Source organism: Rhineura floridana, chromosome 6 (genome assembly GCF_030035675.1).
Source record: "Rhineura floridana isolate rRhiFlo1 chromosome 6, rRhiFlo1.hap2, whole genome shotgun sequence".
In the NCBI taxonomy this organism is placed as follows: domain Eukaryota; kingdom Metazoa; phylum Chordata; class Lepidosauria; order Squamata; family Rhineuridae; genus Rhineura; species Rhineura floridana.
Window position 1 is genome coordinate 101,130,951 of NC_084485.1, and position 19,189 is coordinate 101,150,139.

The 19,189-nt window shown below is 42.4% G+C and overlaps 1 protein-coding gene across 3 annotated transcripts in view; it reads left to right on the top strand.

Annotated features, from left to right (window-relative positions):
• The first annotated feature begins 3,603 nt into the window (after window positions 1-3,603).
• The window catches only part of PGM1 (phosphoglucomutase 1), a 47,274-nt gene continuing 31,688 nt past the window's right edge, over window positions 3,604-19,189 (top strand). The window contains exon 1 of one of the 3 annotated variants that reach the window (XM_061633299.1): window positions 3,604-3,951. In XM_061633299.1, coding sequence (XP_061489283.1) covers window positions 3,706-3,951 — 246 coding nt within the window. In that variant the 5' untranslated portion in view covers window positions 3,604-3,705. Of the gene's footprint in view, window positions 3,952-18,821; window positions 19,131-19,189 lie in introns of those variants that run through there. The other 2 variants (XM_061633300.1, XM_061633298.1) reach the window with 2 other exon arrangements.

Genomic DNA, 19,189 nt, shown 5'->3' on the forward strand with positions numbered 1-19,189 from the left:
CTCCCTACCTCCCCACCAATTGTGCCCCTCACACTTCCTAAATCTGTTCTGAAACATGCTTGAAACTTTGGCTTTGGCAAAAATTTGTTATTGCGCTAATCCCCAGAGGTAAATAAATACCTGGGTGCATTCCCACAACAGACCTCGGGTTTCTGGAACTTCTGGATTGTCAGGAATAATAACTGAGAGGGGAAAACAACATACAGCGCAAATACATCCCATCAAACACTGCCCACTAGTATGGATGGGAAACATTGAGATAGATTTAAACTGAAAATACTCAAGTGTGGACAAAGCACAAACAGAAAAATCAGATGTGCAACCTACATGCGCATTAACACCCTGGTGTGTACACAGTCTGAGAGGGAGTTAGAACACTGAGGACTCCCTAACACTGCCTGCGTAAAGCTGGCAGGCACAGAGGCATACCAGAAGCATTGCCGTTGCTCCAAAATGCTGACTCACTGGGCAAAGGAGAGGGCAGGATAGAAGGACAATATTAATCCAACAAGCTACAGCACATAGAGATGTGCCTTTCCATCAGCTCAGCTGAACTTTTGGCTTCTCGTCTCTTTGAACCCTTTCCATTCTATTTGGCTGTTACAAAAACCTTGTAACTAAAAACTATTGTTTGAATTTGCTTTCTCCCTCCTCCCCCTCAATCCCTTTTCCATTTGTATTGTGTATTTTAGATTGTACTCCTTATTGCAAGCCATTATGGAAGCCTCTTTTCCACTGATGTGGGGTAAAAAATACTTTAAATAAATCAATTGGGTCACCTGCAGGGTTGTTCCATTATCAAGAAAACACGTCTTCTACTACTACTTCTCCTTTTACTGGAGTAAAGTTTGCTTCTGATTTTAATCCAGAAAAAAAACTACCCAAGGTACTACAATTTTGGAAAATGTTGCTCAGTCTAAGCAGTTTGAGAAGCCCCACTTCCCACTCATCAGTATATAATTACCCATAGCAATAAACTCTAAAAGCAATTTGTGTGACACCTATTGGCTTGTTTTAGAATGTTAAGCTTTTATAGAGTATCATAAATAATCATCTTGTGTTCCCCATTTGGCTTCAGTCTTTACCTTTAAAAAAATACAGCTATTTTTTCTAAGCAACCTTCCCCAATTGAAGAAAATTATTATTATTATAGCATTATGTGTGAGCATGCATGTTGCTTTACAGAGTATAAGAGGACAGGTCCCTGCCCTGAGGAGCTTACTATCTTAAATTCAACACAGGGAAAACAACTGCAGAAGGTGAGGAAAGTTCGTGATAGTTAAACAAGGAAGCAGTGCATAGCAGGTCTACATCATACATTTAAAAGCACATCCAATGCACATAACTTCCCTCAAAGAATTATGAGAACTGTAGTTTAAGGGTGCTAGGAGTTCATAGTTCTGTGAGGGGAAAACCATAGTTCCCATAATTCTTTGGGGGAAGTTGTGTGCTTTAATTGTGTGTTGGATGTGCTATAAACATATGGTGTAGATCTGTCATCTTAAATGTAGTTACAGATTGAGTTACAGTAGGACATGGGAGTTAGTAGTTATGCAGTACTTCAGATATGATTTTTAAAAGCAGGTGAGCAAATTAATTCACCAACAAAAACTGAACTAGTAACCATATGCAGTCAAACTAGTTCATGACCTTATGTTTGTTAATATAGGGGTACAGCTCAAGGGCCCCATTTCACCTTTCAAGTCCCAAAGAACAAGGTAATGAACAAACAAAAGCTTGAACTTTGTCCATTATAGTTTACCATCTGACTTAATGATTAATATCCTGCCATTACATAGGCTTTTTAGTTAAATACAGGGATCTTTGAGGGACATGTAAGTTATTCTGCATTCCTATCTTTGGGGCTACTGCTGCTTATTAGGCCTCACAAATCAGTTAAGTGGTGAGAATATAATTATTACATGCATATAATTATCATACGGATAATGCATGTTAGTAAGCTTCAGAACTGGGATGTGTTACATGTTGCATGGGCAAGTAAGTCACTGATCATCAAATTAATTTGTATTTTGGCAACATGCTTCTGAAGAGACAGTCATTTGTAAGGCAGTTGAAAGTGGCATGACAAAGCTACAGTTGCTTGTGGTATTCACTTCCTTTTGACCCTTAGCAACTGGTAGCTGACCTGTGGCCTCCAGATGTTGCCAGACTCCAAATTCCATCATCCCTGATCGTAACCCATGTCAGCTGGGGCTGATGGGAGTTGGAGTCCTAACAGCTTCTAGAGAGCCAGAGGTTCCCTACTTCTGCATTTTATAGTATCTGGTCAAACAGGCTTTGTCGGTTTTTGAAGTACTACTACCTGTGACGTGTGTCAATATTTTTTTTGGCATAAAACAATTGTACACACTGTAACAGCAGCTCTATCATGACACTTTCAGCTCTCTGAAAAAGTTAGTCTTATTTATAAAAAGCTATAGTTTTTTTTAATCCCGGTTGTGTCTTTTTTCTCTCTTTCAAAACATCAACATCACAGTGCCATGGAACCTGATGGTATGCACCTTAACAGGTTGCTGAGCCTTCCTGAACTTTATAGCCATTACAGATTTCTTATTTCAAAACAGCACAGCTCTATCATAGGAAATGCATGTGTCTTATTACAGACATGTCAGTTATTAGAAGCTTTCTCATTCTGTAGCCCAAAATCCGTCATCTCAAAAATATTATAGTTTCATGGAACCTTTGGTACAATAACAATCGCAACAGTCAATGTTAAATAAAATTAGTATTCCTTACTTGATTCTAATGCCCAGTATGCCTAAGTTTTGAGATATTCTAAAACTTAGGCACACTGGGCTTTAGAACAGTCTGAAACTAGGCATGTAGCATTTTAGTTTAAAATGCCACAGAAGCAAAGAAACAAGTCATACACAGGAGTGTAGTCATCCAGGGTTTTGGGGGTCTTAGGCCCTTTCTTTTTTGGGGCACAGGGTCCCTATGTCTCCTGTGTCCTACGAAGCAATCAGCATGAAAGTGGAATATGCTAGCCACTGAGAAGAGTTTTCTAACTTGCTTCCTTGTCCTTTCCTGTTGATTGGAGCCAATCAGAGTGAAAGGAGGTGAGCAGCCACTGAGAAGACTCTTTTCAGTAGCTAATACTCTGCCTTTTCATGCTGATTGGCTCCTAGGGACATCTGTTGTTGTGGAGAAAGGCATTAACAAGGATCTCATTCTTAACCCAGCAGCAAAAGAAAAAGGGGAGGGTGTGTGGCTGTGATTATCATGAAAGAACCCTGCAGTTCTGAATTTGCCACTACATATCTCTCGGTGTATTGCCTGGATTTGATTAAGCCTTCAATTCAACGCACAGAATCGTTGGGTGCTTCTGTAGCTAGACATATGGAGCTGCAGTCTTACGCATACTCACTTGAGCATGAGCTCCATTTAAATCTGTGGGACTTACTTCTGAGTAAACATGCCCAGGCTCGGACTGCACGAATGGAGACTCGTCCGACCACCAGAGATGGAATAATGCTGAATTGTACTGTAGCTGATAAGAGGGGGACATATCTCCGGCCTCTGTGACTTTAAGAGGGAGGAGATGGCTGCTTGGTGTGAGCGGTGACAGCAGCAGACCCAGCCCAGCAGCTGCTACTAGAGGTGGAGAAAGGGGAAGAAAAAGTCACCCTGCAGCCAGCCCAGCTCCTCGTACATCCATCAGCAACAGCCGTAGCCCGCGGCACCATGGTGAAGATCGTGACCGTCAAAACCAAACCCTACACCGACCAGAAGCCCGGCACCAGCGGCCTTCGAAAGCGGGTCAAGGTGTTCCAGGGCAATGCCAACTACGCCGAAAATTTCATCCAGAGCATTATTTCCACGATCGACCCTGACGAGAGGCAAGAGGCCACGTTGGTAGTGGGGGGAGACGGCAGATTTTACATGAAGGAGGCGATCCAGCTGATCCTCCGCATCGCCGCCGCCAACGGGGTAAGTAGGGCCGAGATGTGACGGCGCGGAAGGGCCCCCCCCATGCCTGCGTGTTTGCAAACGCGTTGTAGGAACTGCTGAGCGTCCCCGGCGCCTGAGGGTTAACTCACGACGTGCCGTCTGCAACTCCTGGGCTGCAGGTAGAACCTGATCTCCCTCTGCCCGCCTTTCGTGCGCTCTTCCCCTCCCCCACAAAAAAAGTCCACACAGGCATGTAAAGTTGGTCGTGAGAGACTGTTCATTAGTTGAGGAAAAAGAAATGGGGCCGATTTGAAGGGGGTGGGGGTGGGGGGCGTGGGGGTGGGGAGGAGCCTGGGGTAGGCAGGGCCTGAGATTTTAAACCATCCTTCCTTCCTGGTCATACGTGGGCCTGCTAACCATGTTTTGGTCTATGCGCTAATGCCCCGTGATGGGCTCTGCTATAACCCACATGCTGGTGACTGAAAAGTTAATAAGGTTTCATTTTTCCTGATTTTCCTCTCATGGTTTCCCCCCCTCACCAATCATTTTGACTGGAGTCTTGTTAAAATTTGGGGGTGAAAGCAAGAGGAATATGTTTCTCCTAAAACCTGTGTCTGAATTGGTAGGAAGTGATTTGACCAATCCCACATCTAAACCTTAAATCTTTAAAACAAACACAACCCTATTTATAGTGTGTGTAAATTGAAGAAAGAAGTTATGTTGTTTATAATGTGCATGTACATGGTTCTCTCCCACTTTCTGTTGCCTTACTGACACAACTCAAGGGATGTGTTTCAAAGTAAAAGATGTTCCATGTGTCATATATGAAAATACTCCTTGTGACTGTGGTGACTTCTAACAGACAATGAAGGCACTAGGAAAGTTAGGGGCTGAGGTACCGCTTAGGTAGCTTAATTATTTTTACACACAAACTCATTGCCATTAGAGGGGGGTGTTTGTGATGGCACTCTTGCTTACTGCACAAGGCTCAGCAATCTTTGACATTTAAGTTAACCTTTCAGGCATTAGAGATATGGTTTCTCTTGCTTTGCTCCAGGAGTACGTGCAGCTCTTGACGAGTCAGTCAACTCTTGTTTTAAAATAAAACAGGATTTTTGAAACTTTGCAAAGTAGACATCTTGGTATCCTCTCCTGCATAGCCTTGTGTGTATGCTTGCACAAGTGTGGCCTCTTGCAAAGACCTCGATTGTGCAAAAGCATAATGTTCCTCGTGACAGTTGAAAGTGCACATCTTATATTTTTAAAACACCTTTGATTTCTTCCCTGCTGCCTCCCTCAAAAGCAGCTTTAGTGTCAACTGCATTGCTAGGCCTGTTGGCATGGTTATAAGAAGGCCTTGGTTCCTGCCAGCAAAAACATTGGCTTCTTGCCAGCCAGGAACTAAAATAATGATTAGCGTTAATTCAAAGAAACTACCTTTCAGGTGTCTAGTTCAGGCAAAGGTGAATAGAACTTAAGCAAGAAGTGGGTGAGATTTTCTGTTCCTTTAGCTGAAAGTGAACAGAGTTTGCAAAACTTTTTAAAGGTGAATTTGTATCTTTCCAAGGGAGAGGAATGAAACTTGTAAGAGATCTTGGTATATCTTATTCTATCTGTGCAAGGCCTGCACAACTTGAGACCTGCCAATCTGTGCACAGCTCACTAGCCGTGCATTGTGGGGTCCCCAGACCATGACAACTCTCATATTTTTCCAGTCTTACATAGGGAACCAAGCATGGAGTTTTTGAGTCCCTGGTGGGACACCATATATAGCTAGTGGGTTACGTTAAAAGTGATGGGTTGTGCAGGCCTAGGCTATGGTGATTCAGTATTTTCATTTACCAAAGTATGCTTATGCCTATGACCAGTCTAGGATACATCATAATAATTAACATTTGCACAGCACTTTCCAATGTTCAAAATGTTTCACATTCATTTTCTAGTTGTAATCCTTACAACAACCCTGTAAGGTAAGTCAGTACTGTTATCCCACATATTGTAAATTCTGAGGCTGAGAGAGAGTGGCTTGTCTAAATTCACCTAATAAGTTCATCACAGAAGCTGGACTTGAACTGGGATTTACTGATTTATGGCTGTCTCTTAGCAGTTGTGCTGCATCTGCTCTTGTCTCCCTCTGCTTATCTTCCTCCTTTAAGTTCAGCATTATTCATAGCCTTAATTGTTGAATTGTTCAAAGGCATGAAATGCTTGGGTCCAAAATTTGAGTCTGTTTCCTATAATCCATATACAAAGCATTTTTAGGTGTTCTCCTAGGACAAGGGTGGTTAAGCTTTTTCTGGCCTGAGAAGCACATTCACCCTTAGCCTCTCTTTCAGAGGCTGCATGCCAGTGGTGGGTCTGGCCAAAAGTCAGTGCCCAAGCTCTCACATGCACAGGCAGACAGGCGCACGCTCCTCCTGCTCAGCTGATTTAGGCAAATTAGCTAAGAAGGAGTTATTGCCCCTTCTCTGCTCATCAAATGATCAGTGTGGTGACCGGGAAGGGGATGACTTACATTGCCATCGGGGTGTGTTGTAACTACATTATTCCCCCCTCCACCATTTGCCACCACCTCCAAAATTGCTGGAATTGGGGGCAAGAAGACAAACACTTGCTTGGGGGGCTGGATCAGGCCCCTGAACTAGAGGTTAACCACCCATGCCCTTAGATGTTTTTTAAGTATAAAGTTTGAAAACATCAAATACATGCTTGGAAGCACATGGATCATACAGGTGTGCCCAGTTGAGAGAGCATTTGGTGGCAAACCTTGGCTGTCCATGCTTGTTTTATTTTAGGTATTTATATACCACTTCTCAGGCATACAGCCTCCCAAAGTGTCATAAAGTGACCCTATTTTACAGAACGTTTGTGCACACACATGTGTACAAACACAAATGTAATGTATGCATATAACATACATTAGTTTATGTTCAATAATGTGGAATAGCCACAATGTAAGATCTGAAGTAGCCCTAAGAAATTTGAAACAGATTTTCTTTGGATGTTTGTTTGTGGTTTGTTTGGTTTTGGGTTTTGGTGTTGTTGTTTTTTGCCCGACATAAATGAAGTACATAATTATTGTCAGAAACTCATAAAGTGAAGTCCTATAGATTAGCCTGGCCTCACTGGACAGCCACAGGAATCTTAGCAAATGGGAATTGCCTTGTCAGCCTTGGAGATATGCTTTCTGGCTCTACAGAACTGGGTAATTTGTTTTAACACTTGGAAATTTTAAAGCAAAACTAGTTGTTTCAGGCTGCAATCCTATACAACTTACCTGGGAGAAGGTCCTGTTTAAGTAGACAGAGCTTACATGTCTCCTCAGAAGTATAGGATTACACTGTAGAGTGGGGGGGAGGATTCCTGTACCAGGCCAAATTTGGCCCACAAGTCCGTTTTCCCAAAAACCATACCCATTTGCCCCACACCTGATGTTATATGTCACATCAGGTGTAGGGCAAGTAGAGACGTGGCTGTGGTGGGCATAGTTGAAGAGAAAAAAGGGGAGGCCACTTGTCTCTCTCATGCACTCAGTCACGCACTCAAAACCAACAGCATTTTACTGCGAAACCATAGCTTAAACACAAAATGCAATCCTTTTCACCCCCTCAGATGTTGAATGGACTTAGAGGAAAGTTGTAATTCCAGGTTTAAAACTGGTCAGACTTTAAAATCAGAGTTCTAGAAAAGGGTGGGCAACCTGCAGCCCAAGGGCCCTATGTAACCTTTGGCCTACTTTCACTGAATGTGGGTGGTAAGGAAGGAGTGAATGGAGGAAAGAGAAAGCAAAGGTGATGCCCCACCCACTTTTGCCTCTGGCCTTGTCCACCACAGACATGCAGCCCCTGGCAGACTCCCTCTGAGAGAAAGTGGCCCTTGACAGGAAAAAAGGTTCTCCACACTTATTCCAGAATAAAACTTTTTTCCATGGGAAGAAGGAATTCATGATACAGCACTATCATAAGCATTGCTTTTCAGAACATGGGTAAGCATATGTACAGATCTTGCCTGCTTTGCAGAAGAAAGAGCACAAATAGGCATTCATTGGTATTGGCTTCAGCTAAATATAAAGACTGGTTTGTCCAGACTTTGGAAGTATACCCAGAGGATCTTAATGGAACATGGCACATTTCCATCAGACTGAGCAATACTGCAATAGCAATGCTTCTGCTTAAGTCATGGCAATGCCAAGAAGTGAAGGATTAATCAGAAATTAGGCCACATTAGAGTCCTAGTCTTTCTGGGGGGTGGGGGGGAATGTGTGTTGGAACAATTTCTATTCCTAACTGATACTATGATTGCAATCCTAAGCATGCTTACTGTGGAGTAAGCTCCACTGAACATGGTGGGGATTTAGCTCCGAGTAAACATGCATAGAACTGTGCTGCATATTTCTGGATATGCACTACAGATATCTTTGTATTTTTTTTTTAAAAAAGAGTGTCCTCTAACATATACACATATTTTAGTATTCTGCTTGCAGAGGCCCCTCCCCCCTGCCATTATGAGCTGTTGAAAACTAAGGTCAGTTTTCTCTCTGACCTTGTTGTTGTTATATGCCTTCAAGTCGATTACGACTTATGGCGACCCTATGAATCAGCGACCTATACTTTCTTGTAATTTAGGATGTGCAAGCATAGTTCAAAGGGCCTCTTTGTGGATTTTAGTGTGTTGAAGTGACCTTATAATTCCCATATAGCGTCCAAGCTTGGGACTCTCCTAAAAAGTTTGAATTGGCACATAATGAGGTATGAACTGGACACGTGGTAAAACATGCACAGGAGCAGTTCAACATACCAGAAGAAATGTAGTGGTAAAATCAAAGCAACTTTATTAAAAATGTAGCTGTGTCAATCAGCATTCAACCTATTTTAGATCATGTTTTCTAAGGGAAGTTGGCTTGCAGTTAATGTGTTTGAAAATGAATTAACCCTGAAGTTTTATACCCACTTACATGGGAGCAAATCCTGTTGTTCTCAGTGGGAATTCTGAATGGACATATATAGCATTGTGCTTTAACAATGCAGTCCTATAATGTCTATAAAGAAGTAAGCCCCAGTGAATTCTGTGGAACTTATTTCCATGTAAGTATGTACTGAACTGCAATCTAAGGCATCTAGTTTTCATAGACCAGTGGTGGGGAATCTCTGGCCCACAGGCCTAATCAGGCCCAGCAGGCCTCTCCATTTGGCCCATGATGCTAAGCCATGCCCACCTGCCTCACACCTGACGTTATATATAATATCAGGTGTAAGGCAGGTAAAGAAAGGGCAAAGTGGTGATGTGCCTTTATCATCAGCTGGTTGTTGGCGCTTGTGGGCACTTAAAAGTCCTTGCCTGACAGCACACCTTCAAATACCATTTGCAGGAATAGTTTGGATTCAAACTGCACCTACAAACAGAGAGAAAAAATGTCTGTTTACAGGCACAACGTGGATGCAGTCCACGTATGTAAACTGACATTTTTTTACTGTTGTGCCTGCAAACAGACATTTTTGGTACTGACAGGGTGCCTTCAAAGGAGCTAGCCCCTTTGAAGTTGGTATCTTATGTCATAATGGTGTTATGTGATTGACAGGTGGGCAGCCCCATCCATGGCCTATGCCAGGGTTGGCCTGCGGGGGGGAGGTTGGAGGTAAGGATTTGGTCTCCCCCCTTGATCCAGTTCCTTACCCTGGCATGGGCTGAGAATAGTTAACAGAAGAAAAATAACCATAAAAAGGGGACAGTGCGCTGATTATCTTGGTAAGCAGAACTTGCAAACTGTGAGGAGCTGGGACCATCCACTCATTACTGAGGTACGTAGCAATGTGAGTCTGGATTCATTGCTATGCCTAGAATTGCAGTGGTAGCTAGGGATGCTGTTTACTGCTTCCACTTAGTGAAAAGGTTGCGATCCCTTTCATCAGATATGTTCATGGCTAAAGAACTAAGTCTGCTGTATGACTTGAAGACTGTTTGGAAAATTTAGCTCCTGCAGAATCCAGTGACTGCTTCCCAAGCAAGCTGGGAGTAGAGTGGGACATTGGCAGTACAGGCCACAGGATCTGCATGGGTTTCCAAATACCTTCCAGAACAGTTCAAGATGTGGGAGCTAGAGCAGGTGTGGGGAGCCTTTGGCCTTCCAGATGTTACTGAACTACAACTCTCATCAGCCCCAGTAAGCATGACTCAATGGCCAAGGATAATGGAAGCTGTAGTTCAACATTTGGAGGGCCAAAGGTTACCCACACCGGAACATCACAGGGAACACTGGTTTGTTTAAAACCAGTAGTGGATGGCGTGGTGGGGTAGCAGCACTCACTTGACTTCTGGCCTTTTGCATCGCTGCTGCTTAACAGGAGGTAAAGAGGGAAGGGTGGAGCAGCTGTGAGGTCACCACAGTGCAAGTGCACCAAGGGAGCCAATCCAATGCTCCTGCTACTTGTTTGCCCTGCACCAAACTTGCCAGTGCCTCTCCACTTCCCCTCTACCTCCCAATAAACAGCAACAATGCAAATGACTGAAGGTCAGGTAAAAACTGCCTGTGTCTCCTTGTGGAGAAGGAGGGGTCAGTACATGAGCCTCAGGCTATCCACAGTTCATTCATAGAGTGGGCAACTATGGCTTCCTGTTAGGCTACTTGTCCGGAGTCACCAGGGCTCACCTGCTGTTGGACAGCTTTGAGGTTGCCTGCCCTTTTAAGGGAGCCATGATTGGCCCTGCCTTCCAGAAGCCAATGCAGCTGCAATGAAATACTGACCAGATGCTCCATTGACAAGATAGTTACACAGGGCATGGGGCTGTCTTGCTCGCCAGCCCAGTGGGTGAGGCGGCAGGTAGCTGAATATGTTTAACCCTGATGAAGGGCTCTATGATGGGAGGTTCTTGAGTGTCCCTGGGAGAGACAAAGAAGGTGTGGATGGCATGGGGGGCAAGTGGGAGAGACATCAGGAAGCCTCACACCAGTGCTCTCTTTAGAGTCTAACATTAAAGGAAAGAAGTTGTTTACTGGAGGGCTGTTCTGTCCCTCTCCAAGGAATAACAGGGCAGAGCTACCTCCACCACCTAAAACTCCATAAGAAGCAGCTTTAAATAACCTGAGCCAACCACCCCAGGGCAATCACTGCAAGGGGTAGGGGTAGGAATCAATTTCCCTAGATCTCTCTTTGAAGCCCTACCCTATCTGGGTTACAGTGCAGAGAGGGAAGACCTGTTCCACAACCTCCCAGGTGATTGGGATCCCCACCAGGGGGAGCCAAACTACCTTCTTCAGGTGAGTGATGACACCTAAATCAAGCAGAGCTGTATCCAAATCTGTAATCCTGGGCATGGGGGGGGGTACACTAAGCTACAGTATAATCTCCAGATCCCTAGCTTTTTTTTTTTTAATTTCTAGCACTTGTAGAACCTGAGATATAAGGCAAAATATACAGACACTACTCACCTCATTTGTTTTGTTAGAAACTAGCCTACTCCTGGCTTTCAGGGTTTTTAGTCAATAAATAAAGTCATAGCAATGATGGACATTTAGGAAAGCGGATCTAGCCAGTTGGAGAAAGAGAAGGCTAGAGGGAAATACCCATTGTCTTGATTCTAGAGAAGGAACTTTTTAAGTCTTTTGTTCGGTCTTTCCTGGTTGAGAAGTGATTGCTGCCCCACAGATACACAATTCAGGTGTCCAGGATTTTGTACTTGTGGTTGCAGAGAAGTTGGAGGCAGTATGCTTCCAAATACCAGTTGGTGGAAATCGCGGGGGGGGGTGCTCTTTGTGCTCTTTGTGCTCAGGTCCTGCTTGCGAGCTTCCCCTGGGCAATTGGTTGACCACCGTGAGAACAGGATTCTGGGCTAGATGGGCCATTGGCCAGATCCAGCAGGCTCTGCTTATGTTCTTAGTGTGTTAACACAAGAACAAAAAGGAGTAGCAAAGACAGGAGTTCGTGATGTTTCTAACTCTAGTCTTACTTCATGCCAAAGAAAAGGTATTCCCCCTGCTCCCGCCCCAGTATTTATAAACATTGCTGTGCTAATGAAATGTAGATAAAATGCACCATTATTATGCCCATAGTGCAATAGTCGGAGGTGTAACTGAAATAATGTAGATCTTGCTACCCCTTTTAAGTAGCCAAGTGTTGTTATACCCATTTTGCTGAGGGGAGGGGAAGGAGTGGTAGTGTATGACAACCTTGAACTGTAGCCCAGCGTTGTTATCCTGGTGTGTTGGTTGTTTTGTTTTGAAGGGGATGGCAGCTGTGGATTGTAGCAGCAGTGCAATTAATTGAGGGCTGGAGGGCATAAAGGGAGCCACGAGAAGAGTGGTGAGTGGAAAGACATCTGGATACCACGTCTCCCCATTGAGAAGCAATGGTGGGTTAAACCTGGAATACAAGTTTCACAGAGGCCAGGTCTACCAGGCCTCACCATTGCTGCATCACCAGATGTTCTTGAAATGTTGGCCTGCTCTCTGATGCAAGTTATGTATACAGTGCCTTGCAAAAGTAATCAGACCCCTCACCAATGCTCTTATATTACTGAATTATAAATGGTACATTGTAATTTCGTTCTGTATGATACTTTATTTTGAAACACTGAAACTCAAAGTTAATTATTTTAAGGTGACATTGGTATTATATTGGGAAATGTTTGTAAGAAACATAAACTGAAACGTGTTGCTTGCATAAGTATTCAACCCTCACACATTAATCTTTGGTAGAGCCGCCTTTTGCTGCAATACCAGCTTTTAAGTGTTTTGGGGTAGGTACATACCAGCTTTGCACACAGTGTTGGAGGGATTTTGGCCCATTCTTCTTGGCAGATTCATCAGGTTGTTCAGGTTGATTGGATGTCGCTTGTGGACCGTAATTTTCAAAGAGCACCACAGATTCTCAATGGGATTGAGATCAGGACTTTGACTGGGCCACTAAAGGACATCTTTTTGTTCTTGAGCCACTCCAGTGTTACTTTGGCCTTGTGCTTGGGATCATTGTCCTGCTGAAAAGTGAATTTCCTCCCAAGCTTCAGTTTTTTAGTGGACTGAAGCAGGTTCTCTTGTAGTATTTCCCTGTATTTTTCTCCATCCATTCTTTCTTCAATTTTAACAAGATGCCCGGTCCCTGCTGATGAGAAGCATCCCCACTGCATGATGCTGCCACCAACATACTTCACTTGTAGGGATGGTGTGTCTTGAGGCATGGGCAGTGTTAGGTTTGCGCTACACATAGCTCTTTAAGTTTTGGCCAAAAAGCTCTATCTTGGTCTCATCTGACCACAAAACCTTTTCCCACGTGGCAGCTGGGGCACTCTCATGCTTTCTGGCAAACTCCTGATGTGCTTTCAGATGGTACTTTTGGAGTAATGGCTTCTTTCTTGCCACCCTCCCATACAGGCCAGTGTTACACAGAGCTCTTGATATGGTTGCCTGGTGCACCATTACTCCACTCCCAGCCACTAAACTCCGTAGCTCCTTCAAAGTGATTGTTGGCCTCTCTGTGGCTTCTCTCACAAGTTTCCTTCTTTTTCGAGCACTGAGTTTTGAGGGATGGCCTTTTCTTGGCAATGCCTGGGTGGTGTGATGCAGCTTCCACTTTCTGATTATTGATCCAGCTGTGCTCACTGGGATAGCCAAACACTTGGATATTATTTTGCACCCTTTTCCTAATCTATGCATTTGATCTACATTATCTCTCACTTCTGTAGAATGTTCTTTGGTCTTCATTTTCCTTCTGATCCACAGCCTGATCAATGATCCTCTTGATAGGGCAATTTCTTTCATCTGTGTAAACTGGGAGCTTCCACAGCACAGGGATTGAATACTGATGCAAACATTTTACAAACATTACAAACATTTCCCAACATAAAACCAATGTCATCTTACAATAATTGATTTTGAGTTTCAGTATTTCAAAATAAAATATCATACAGAATGAAATTACAATGTACTATTTGTAATTCAGTAATATGAGATAATTGGTCAGGGGTCTGATTACTTTTGCAAGGCACTGTATATGTGTGTGTGTTAAGTTTCTTTGGATTATTTACTATGGCTCATACCCCACCCCACCCTCTGGAAAAATGCTGCAGACACCCATGTCTCTTGTTAAGGGGAAATACCGACCTTGAGAGTGACTGGGAAGGAAAAAGAACTCTGACTCTAGGGGCCCCTGCAGATGCATTTTTTATTGTGCGTTCATGATGATTTGATGGTATCAGGTGGTTATACATGCACATTCGAAACTGTTTGGGGTGATCATACTGCTCCATTAACAATCGGTACATGACCCATAGCTTTTGGCTGAAATCCCATATTTCATGCCACACATGTTCTGGGTTTTTTCCATCCCACTTTTGTTGCACAGTGTGCCAGAATGAATTTTCTTCTTGTGACAGAGCCACTCACATACATATCCTGTTGATGCCGGGTACTGGTAGTCCTGTGGGCTTTTCATGGAAATGAGTAAAGGTTTAGCACAACAATCACAGCCTGATCATAAAAAGTATAGAATGAAAATATGGTGGCATGGCACCATAACACAAAAAAATACGCTGGGGGAAAAGCCGGGAGACGCTTATGCTGTTGTACTACTAGTACAACTAACATGCAGTTGGAAAAAGGGGAAATTGGGGGTTGTGGGAAGGCGGCCAATGGAAAGGGTGGAGTTAAAGTCTGGATACAATCATGCAGGAGCATTGTGGAAACATCACAGAAGAACTGATAATGCAGTAAGATAGTCCAGGATAAATCCCCTTCAAATGCACCATTAATGTGTAAATGACATGTTGCTGCATAGCCCTGTAATAAAACAGTGGTCTGAATGGGCTGTAGGTTAAGAATTGTGACAGATACCACTCCTTGTCCTATCTGGACAGCAACTTGCCTCTTGTTCCTCTTGGCTCTTGAGGTATCTCCCTTAACTTGTAAAGGCTTGAAAAGTTGTGTGATGTAACATAATCCCAATACAGGACATTTACATTGCAGTTCTTGGTGTCTTGATGCTTTCTTTTCCTAACTGATGGAATCATGGATCACGGGGCTCTTGTTATGTCCCTCTCCCACAACTACCCATACCATTTTATAAATTGTATTGTATCCGCTGTCCCTTCAAGGATCTCAGAGTGACAAATATTGGCTTATCTCATTTAATCATCACAACAACTCCATGAGGTAGGCTAGGCAAAGAGCAGTACTTTGTTCAAGGCCACAGTAACCTTCACAGATGAGCAAGGATTTGAATACAAGGCTTCCTAGTCCAAGTCCAGCTCTGTCCATTACACCCAGAATGAGTTTCTAAACTTACATGTTACTTATCACTGTAAATACCTTCCTTGTGTTGCTGATCTATGCTGAGAAGTAATAGCATTTAAGTCTTCAACAGAGTACAAGGTGTACAAATGCTGCACACCTTTGTCTGATTTGGGGACATTTAGATATCCTGTGGGTTAGTGGCAACTATTACAATAGTGAATAAATTGGCTAAGGAGTTGCATAGTTGATCAACAACAGTGGAGTTTGAAGCTGGCATTGATTGCCCTGCCCAAGTCTGCTACAGTGGTTTGGGGAAAACCATAGAATGGATTTAGGGGGCATGCTATGGGGAGGGGGGGGGGAGAACGTTGCAATGTGCAAGCAAAAGTTCCTGCTCTGATGGAACACTCACTTAGCACTATATTGGATACAAACCATTGTGCTCCTGCCTTTTTTCAGTCCAAAATTCTTAATCTACAAATATGTGGTAATGAGAGCTACATACAGAATAGCCAACAAAAAGGGCAGTTTATCAAAAGGTAGCTTCACCACTTACAGCAAAACTTGGGTCCCTGAATTTCCACTGCAAGTTTGACATCAGGCAGTCCAGTTACCCTTGCTATATTTTAAATGCCAGCTGAAAACTTTTTGTGTTGGTAGGCCTATCCAGACATCAGTTTAGTTACCTACATTTATTATAAAAGTTTTACTGATCTTCTCTGTTTTAATGATGCTGATTTTGTGTATATTTGTTTCTTAATTGCTTTGTGGGTTTTAGCTGTGTTTTATCTACAGTTTTATTTCTACAATACTGAGAGAACTCTTTGATTAGTTTATAAATCTTCTAAATAATAAGTTGACTGAAGGGCATTCATAAGTCTCATATACACATAACCAAACTGAGTATTATTTCTAGTGAGATAACCCTCCTCAAACTTGGAGAATTACAATAAAATTGGTTAACAAATCCCAGTTTTTCCACTATTGCTCTTGTTAGCTCAGAAATAGTGTGTAATGCAGACTAGCCTGTCTCAGAAATGCCAGTGATAATGCTAACTTGTGACAGAATACATTTTTTAATTTATTTATTAAATTCATATCCCGCCCTTCCTTCCAGAAGGAGCCCAGGGCAACAATAAATGGCATCACTTCAAAGTGTTTTTACTCAAAGCATGTTTGGCTACAATATTTCTTCTTCCAAGCACAGATTGAGGTAAGGGGGACTTCTTTTTCCAAAGTTTTGGCTTCAACCCAGTGGTGTAGTGGTAAATTCAGAAGTCCAGGGTCCCTTCATAATAGTCGCATCACATACCCTCACAGCCATTCACCCTTTTAAGATAATGCAATAAAATTAGCTTTCAGTCTCTTACTTTTAGAGTAGTTTCCCTTAGTGATGCATTGCAAAGATCAATGCAGATCTACATGTGTTGCATTTCAGCTAGATCTACTATTTTTTCTGCATATACCTGGGCATATTTACTAAGATGCTACAGGGAAGGAACTTCTTTTGCTGAGTTTACCTTCTTGATTGCCATACTAAGAGAAGTATGTTAACTACTGAGAAGAGCCTTCTCAGTGGCTGACTTGTCTCCTTTAACTTTGGCTCCAATTACCAGGAGAGGATATTGAAAACAGAGGAACCCTGCTGGGACCCTGCTCCCCCAAAAATAAGGGGTGTAAGACCCCCCAAGGACCCTGGACGACTATACCCCTGCTTGAACCATACCAAAGGTTTTATATGTGAATCCTGGCCTACAGTAACTAGAAACAATTTGCAGAAGGGCAGTGTTAGTCTGCTGCAAAAACAACAAGATCTCGTTGCACCTTTAAGACTAACACATTTATTGTGGCATAAATTTTCTATAGTCCAGAAAAGCTTATGCCGTAATAAATGTGTCAGTCTATAAAGTACCACAAGATTCTTTGTTTTAGTAATTGGAAAGGAAATCCTATTGTGTGTCAGGAATGTACAGTTTCCCTCTGGGACGTGCAATTTCACTTATGTACCACAAGAGGAAAGCCTCTCTCTGTGAATTCAACCACTCTGCCAAGTGCAAGTGCACATACTCCACAACTTTCAATACAGACAGGATTTTATAAAAAGAAAATTGTTTTCTCCCCATACCAATAGCCTGACATTTTCTGTACTATATATTTATACCAGCCCTCTTCTCAGGAATGAGGCTACAGTTTGCAAATATACACAATACTGTCCTGTATATACCATTACTAATTTGCACACATATCCCAAGAAGATGGAAAAATCTATGTGTAAAAGAGTACAAACCATTAGCAAAACAGGATAGTCTCCAATTTTAGTCATACTTTCAATTTATGCATACTTTAAATATGTTTTGAAGCTAGCCTTCTGCTGTGGCCATCTTGTTCACCTTGCTGTGATTTACCAGACATTAGTTTAGGGGCCATTTCTCCCAGGCAGTTTAGTTTAGGAGTGACTCCTTCTGTCTTTTCCACATTTATCCCAGTTTGGTCCCTGCAAACGAGTAAAGAACTGTTCTTCAAGTGCCAAATGTTACACATAGCTTATGAGCCATCCATTTGGCCAGCCCTAATGGGAGGAAGCGACTTCATAAAAGCCTTTACAAATGATCGCAACCTTTCAGAATATTACTGTAGGAATTTAAGTAGCAGGGCTACAGAGTTGCTTAATTGCTAATGCAAAATGTTTTGAGACCTTGCACCTGATTTGCTTCTTTTTTAATTGTTCCCGATAAAAATGTTAAAAGCTGTGGGATGTTTAGAATGGCAGGCTCTTGTGCTATGGATTGCAATACATCTTGTAAACATACAAGTGGCATTTTAACAAAGATGCTATGCATTTTATCATGCTTAAAATGCATTGTAACTGGAATAAAGTGTTTGGAATTAAAACCATTATAGTGCACTTTATCCAAGACAGGTTGGAAATTGGGAGCAAAACTTGGCACTGCTCAATAGCTGTTACATTAGCTCAGTTACAGTAGGCAGCACAACACTTTTGCACTGGATAACTTTTAAGTTATTAAAATAACAGAGAGAGAAAGAAACTGTGGGTAATTAAAAAGTCCTGACTTCCATTTTCAGAGTGACCTTTTACTTGCTAGACTTCACAAATTAACTTTAGTGCTACATACCACACTAACAGATCTTACCTTCTTGGCATATTCATCTCTTGATGCGGACTGTGTAAAAGAGAGAGCCACAATTGGAAGCCAAGCAGTCAATTTATAAACCTGCTTATGTGGCTGAAACAATTCTAGCTTCACATTGGTTTGGAGCACTCGGTCTAGTGACAAATCAGTCAATGCTTCTGACTGAGGAGCTGACCTACTAAACAGCTTTCTCTAGCCATTTCCTCCACCCAAAAAAAGAATGATGGACAGACTTCATTGCTGAATCCAACTTGTGGTGACACCGGGACTTCCAGGGTCCTGTTGCTGTAGTGATCAAAAGGCTTTAAAGACTCCAGAACATCTATTTTCCTGAGGGATTGCAGTGTGGAATTGTATGTATTCTCTCTGACAGTGATCTTTCAGAGCAAGTGCAAGAAAAGTTCTTCAGTTACAGAAACCACATTCAGCAGAAGGTTCAAGGAGCTATTTTAGGGTACAGAACTACTTAACTGAACCTCTAACCAAGAGATCTACTATTGCCAGTACAGGGGTGATTCAAATATTTTTTTTCACCATTGCTGTAATTTTTTACTTTTATTTTTAATGTATTTATACAAAAAAGGATCATGGAAGACAGTCCATTGCCAATCCTGACTTTGCCAACAGCACCGTATTATGACCAGAAGCCAGGAACTAGTGGATTACAGAAGAAGACATATATTTTTCAAACCAAGCTGAACTACCTGCATAATTTTATCCAAAGTATATTTTTTTCCATAGATCTAAAAGATCGACAAGGATCTACTTTGGTAGTTGGAGGAGATGGGAGATATTTTAATAAGCTTGCAATAAAATTGATAGTTCAGATGGCTGCAGCCAATGGGGTTGGTATATCATAAATGTGATTGCATCACTAATACCTAACAGATCTCTGATATGCTCA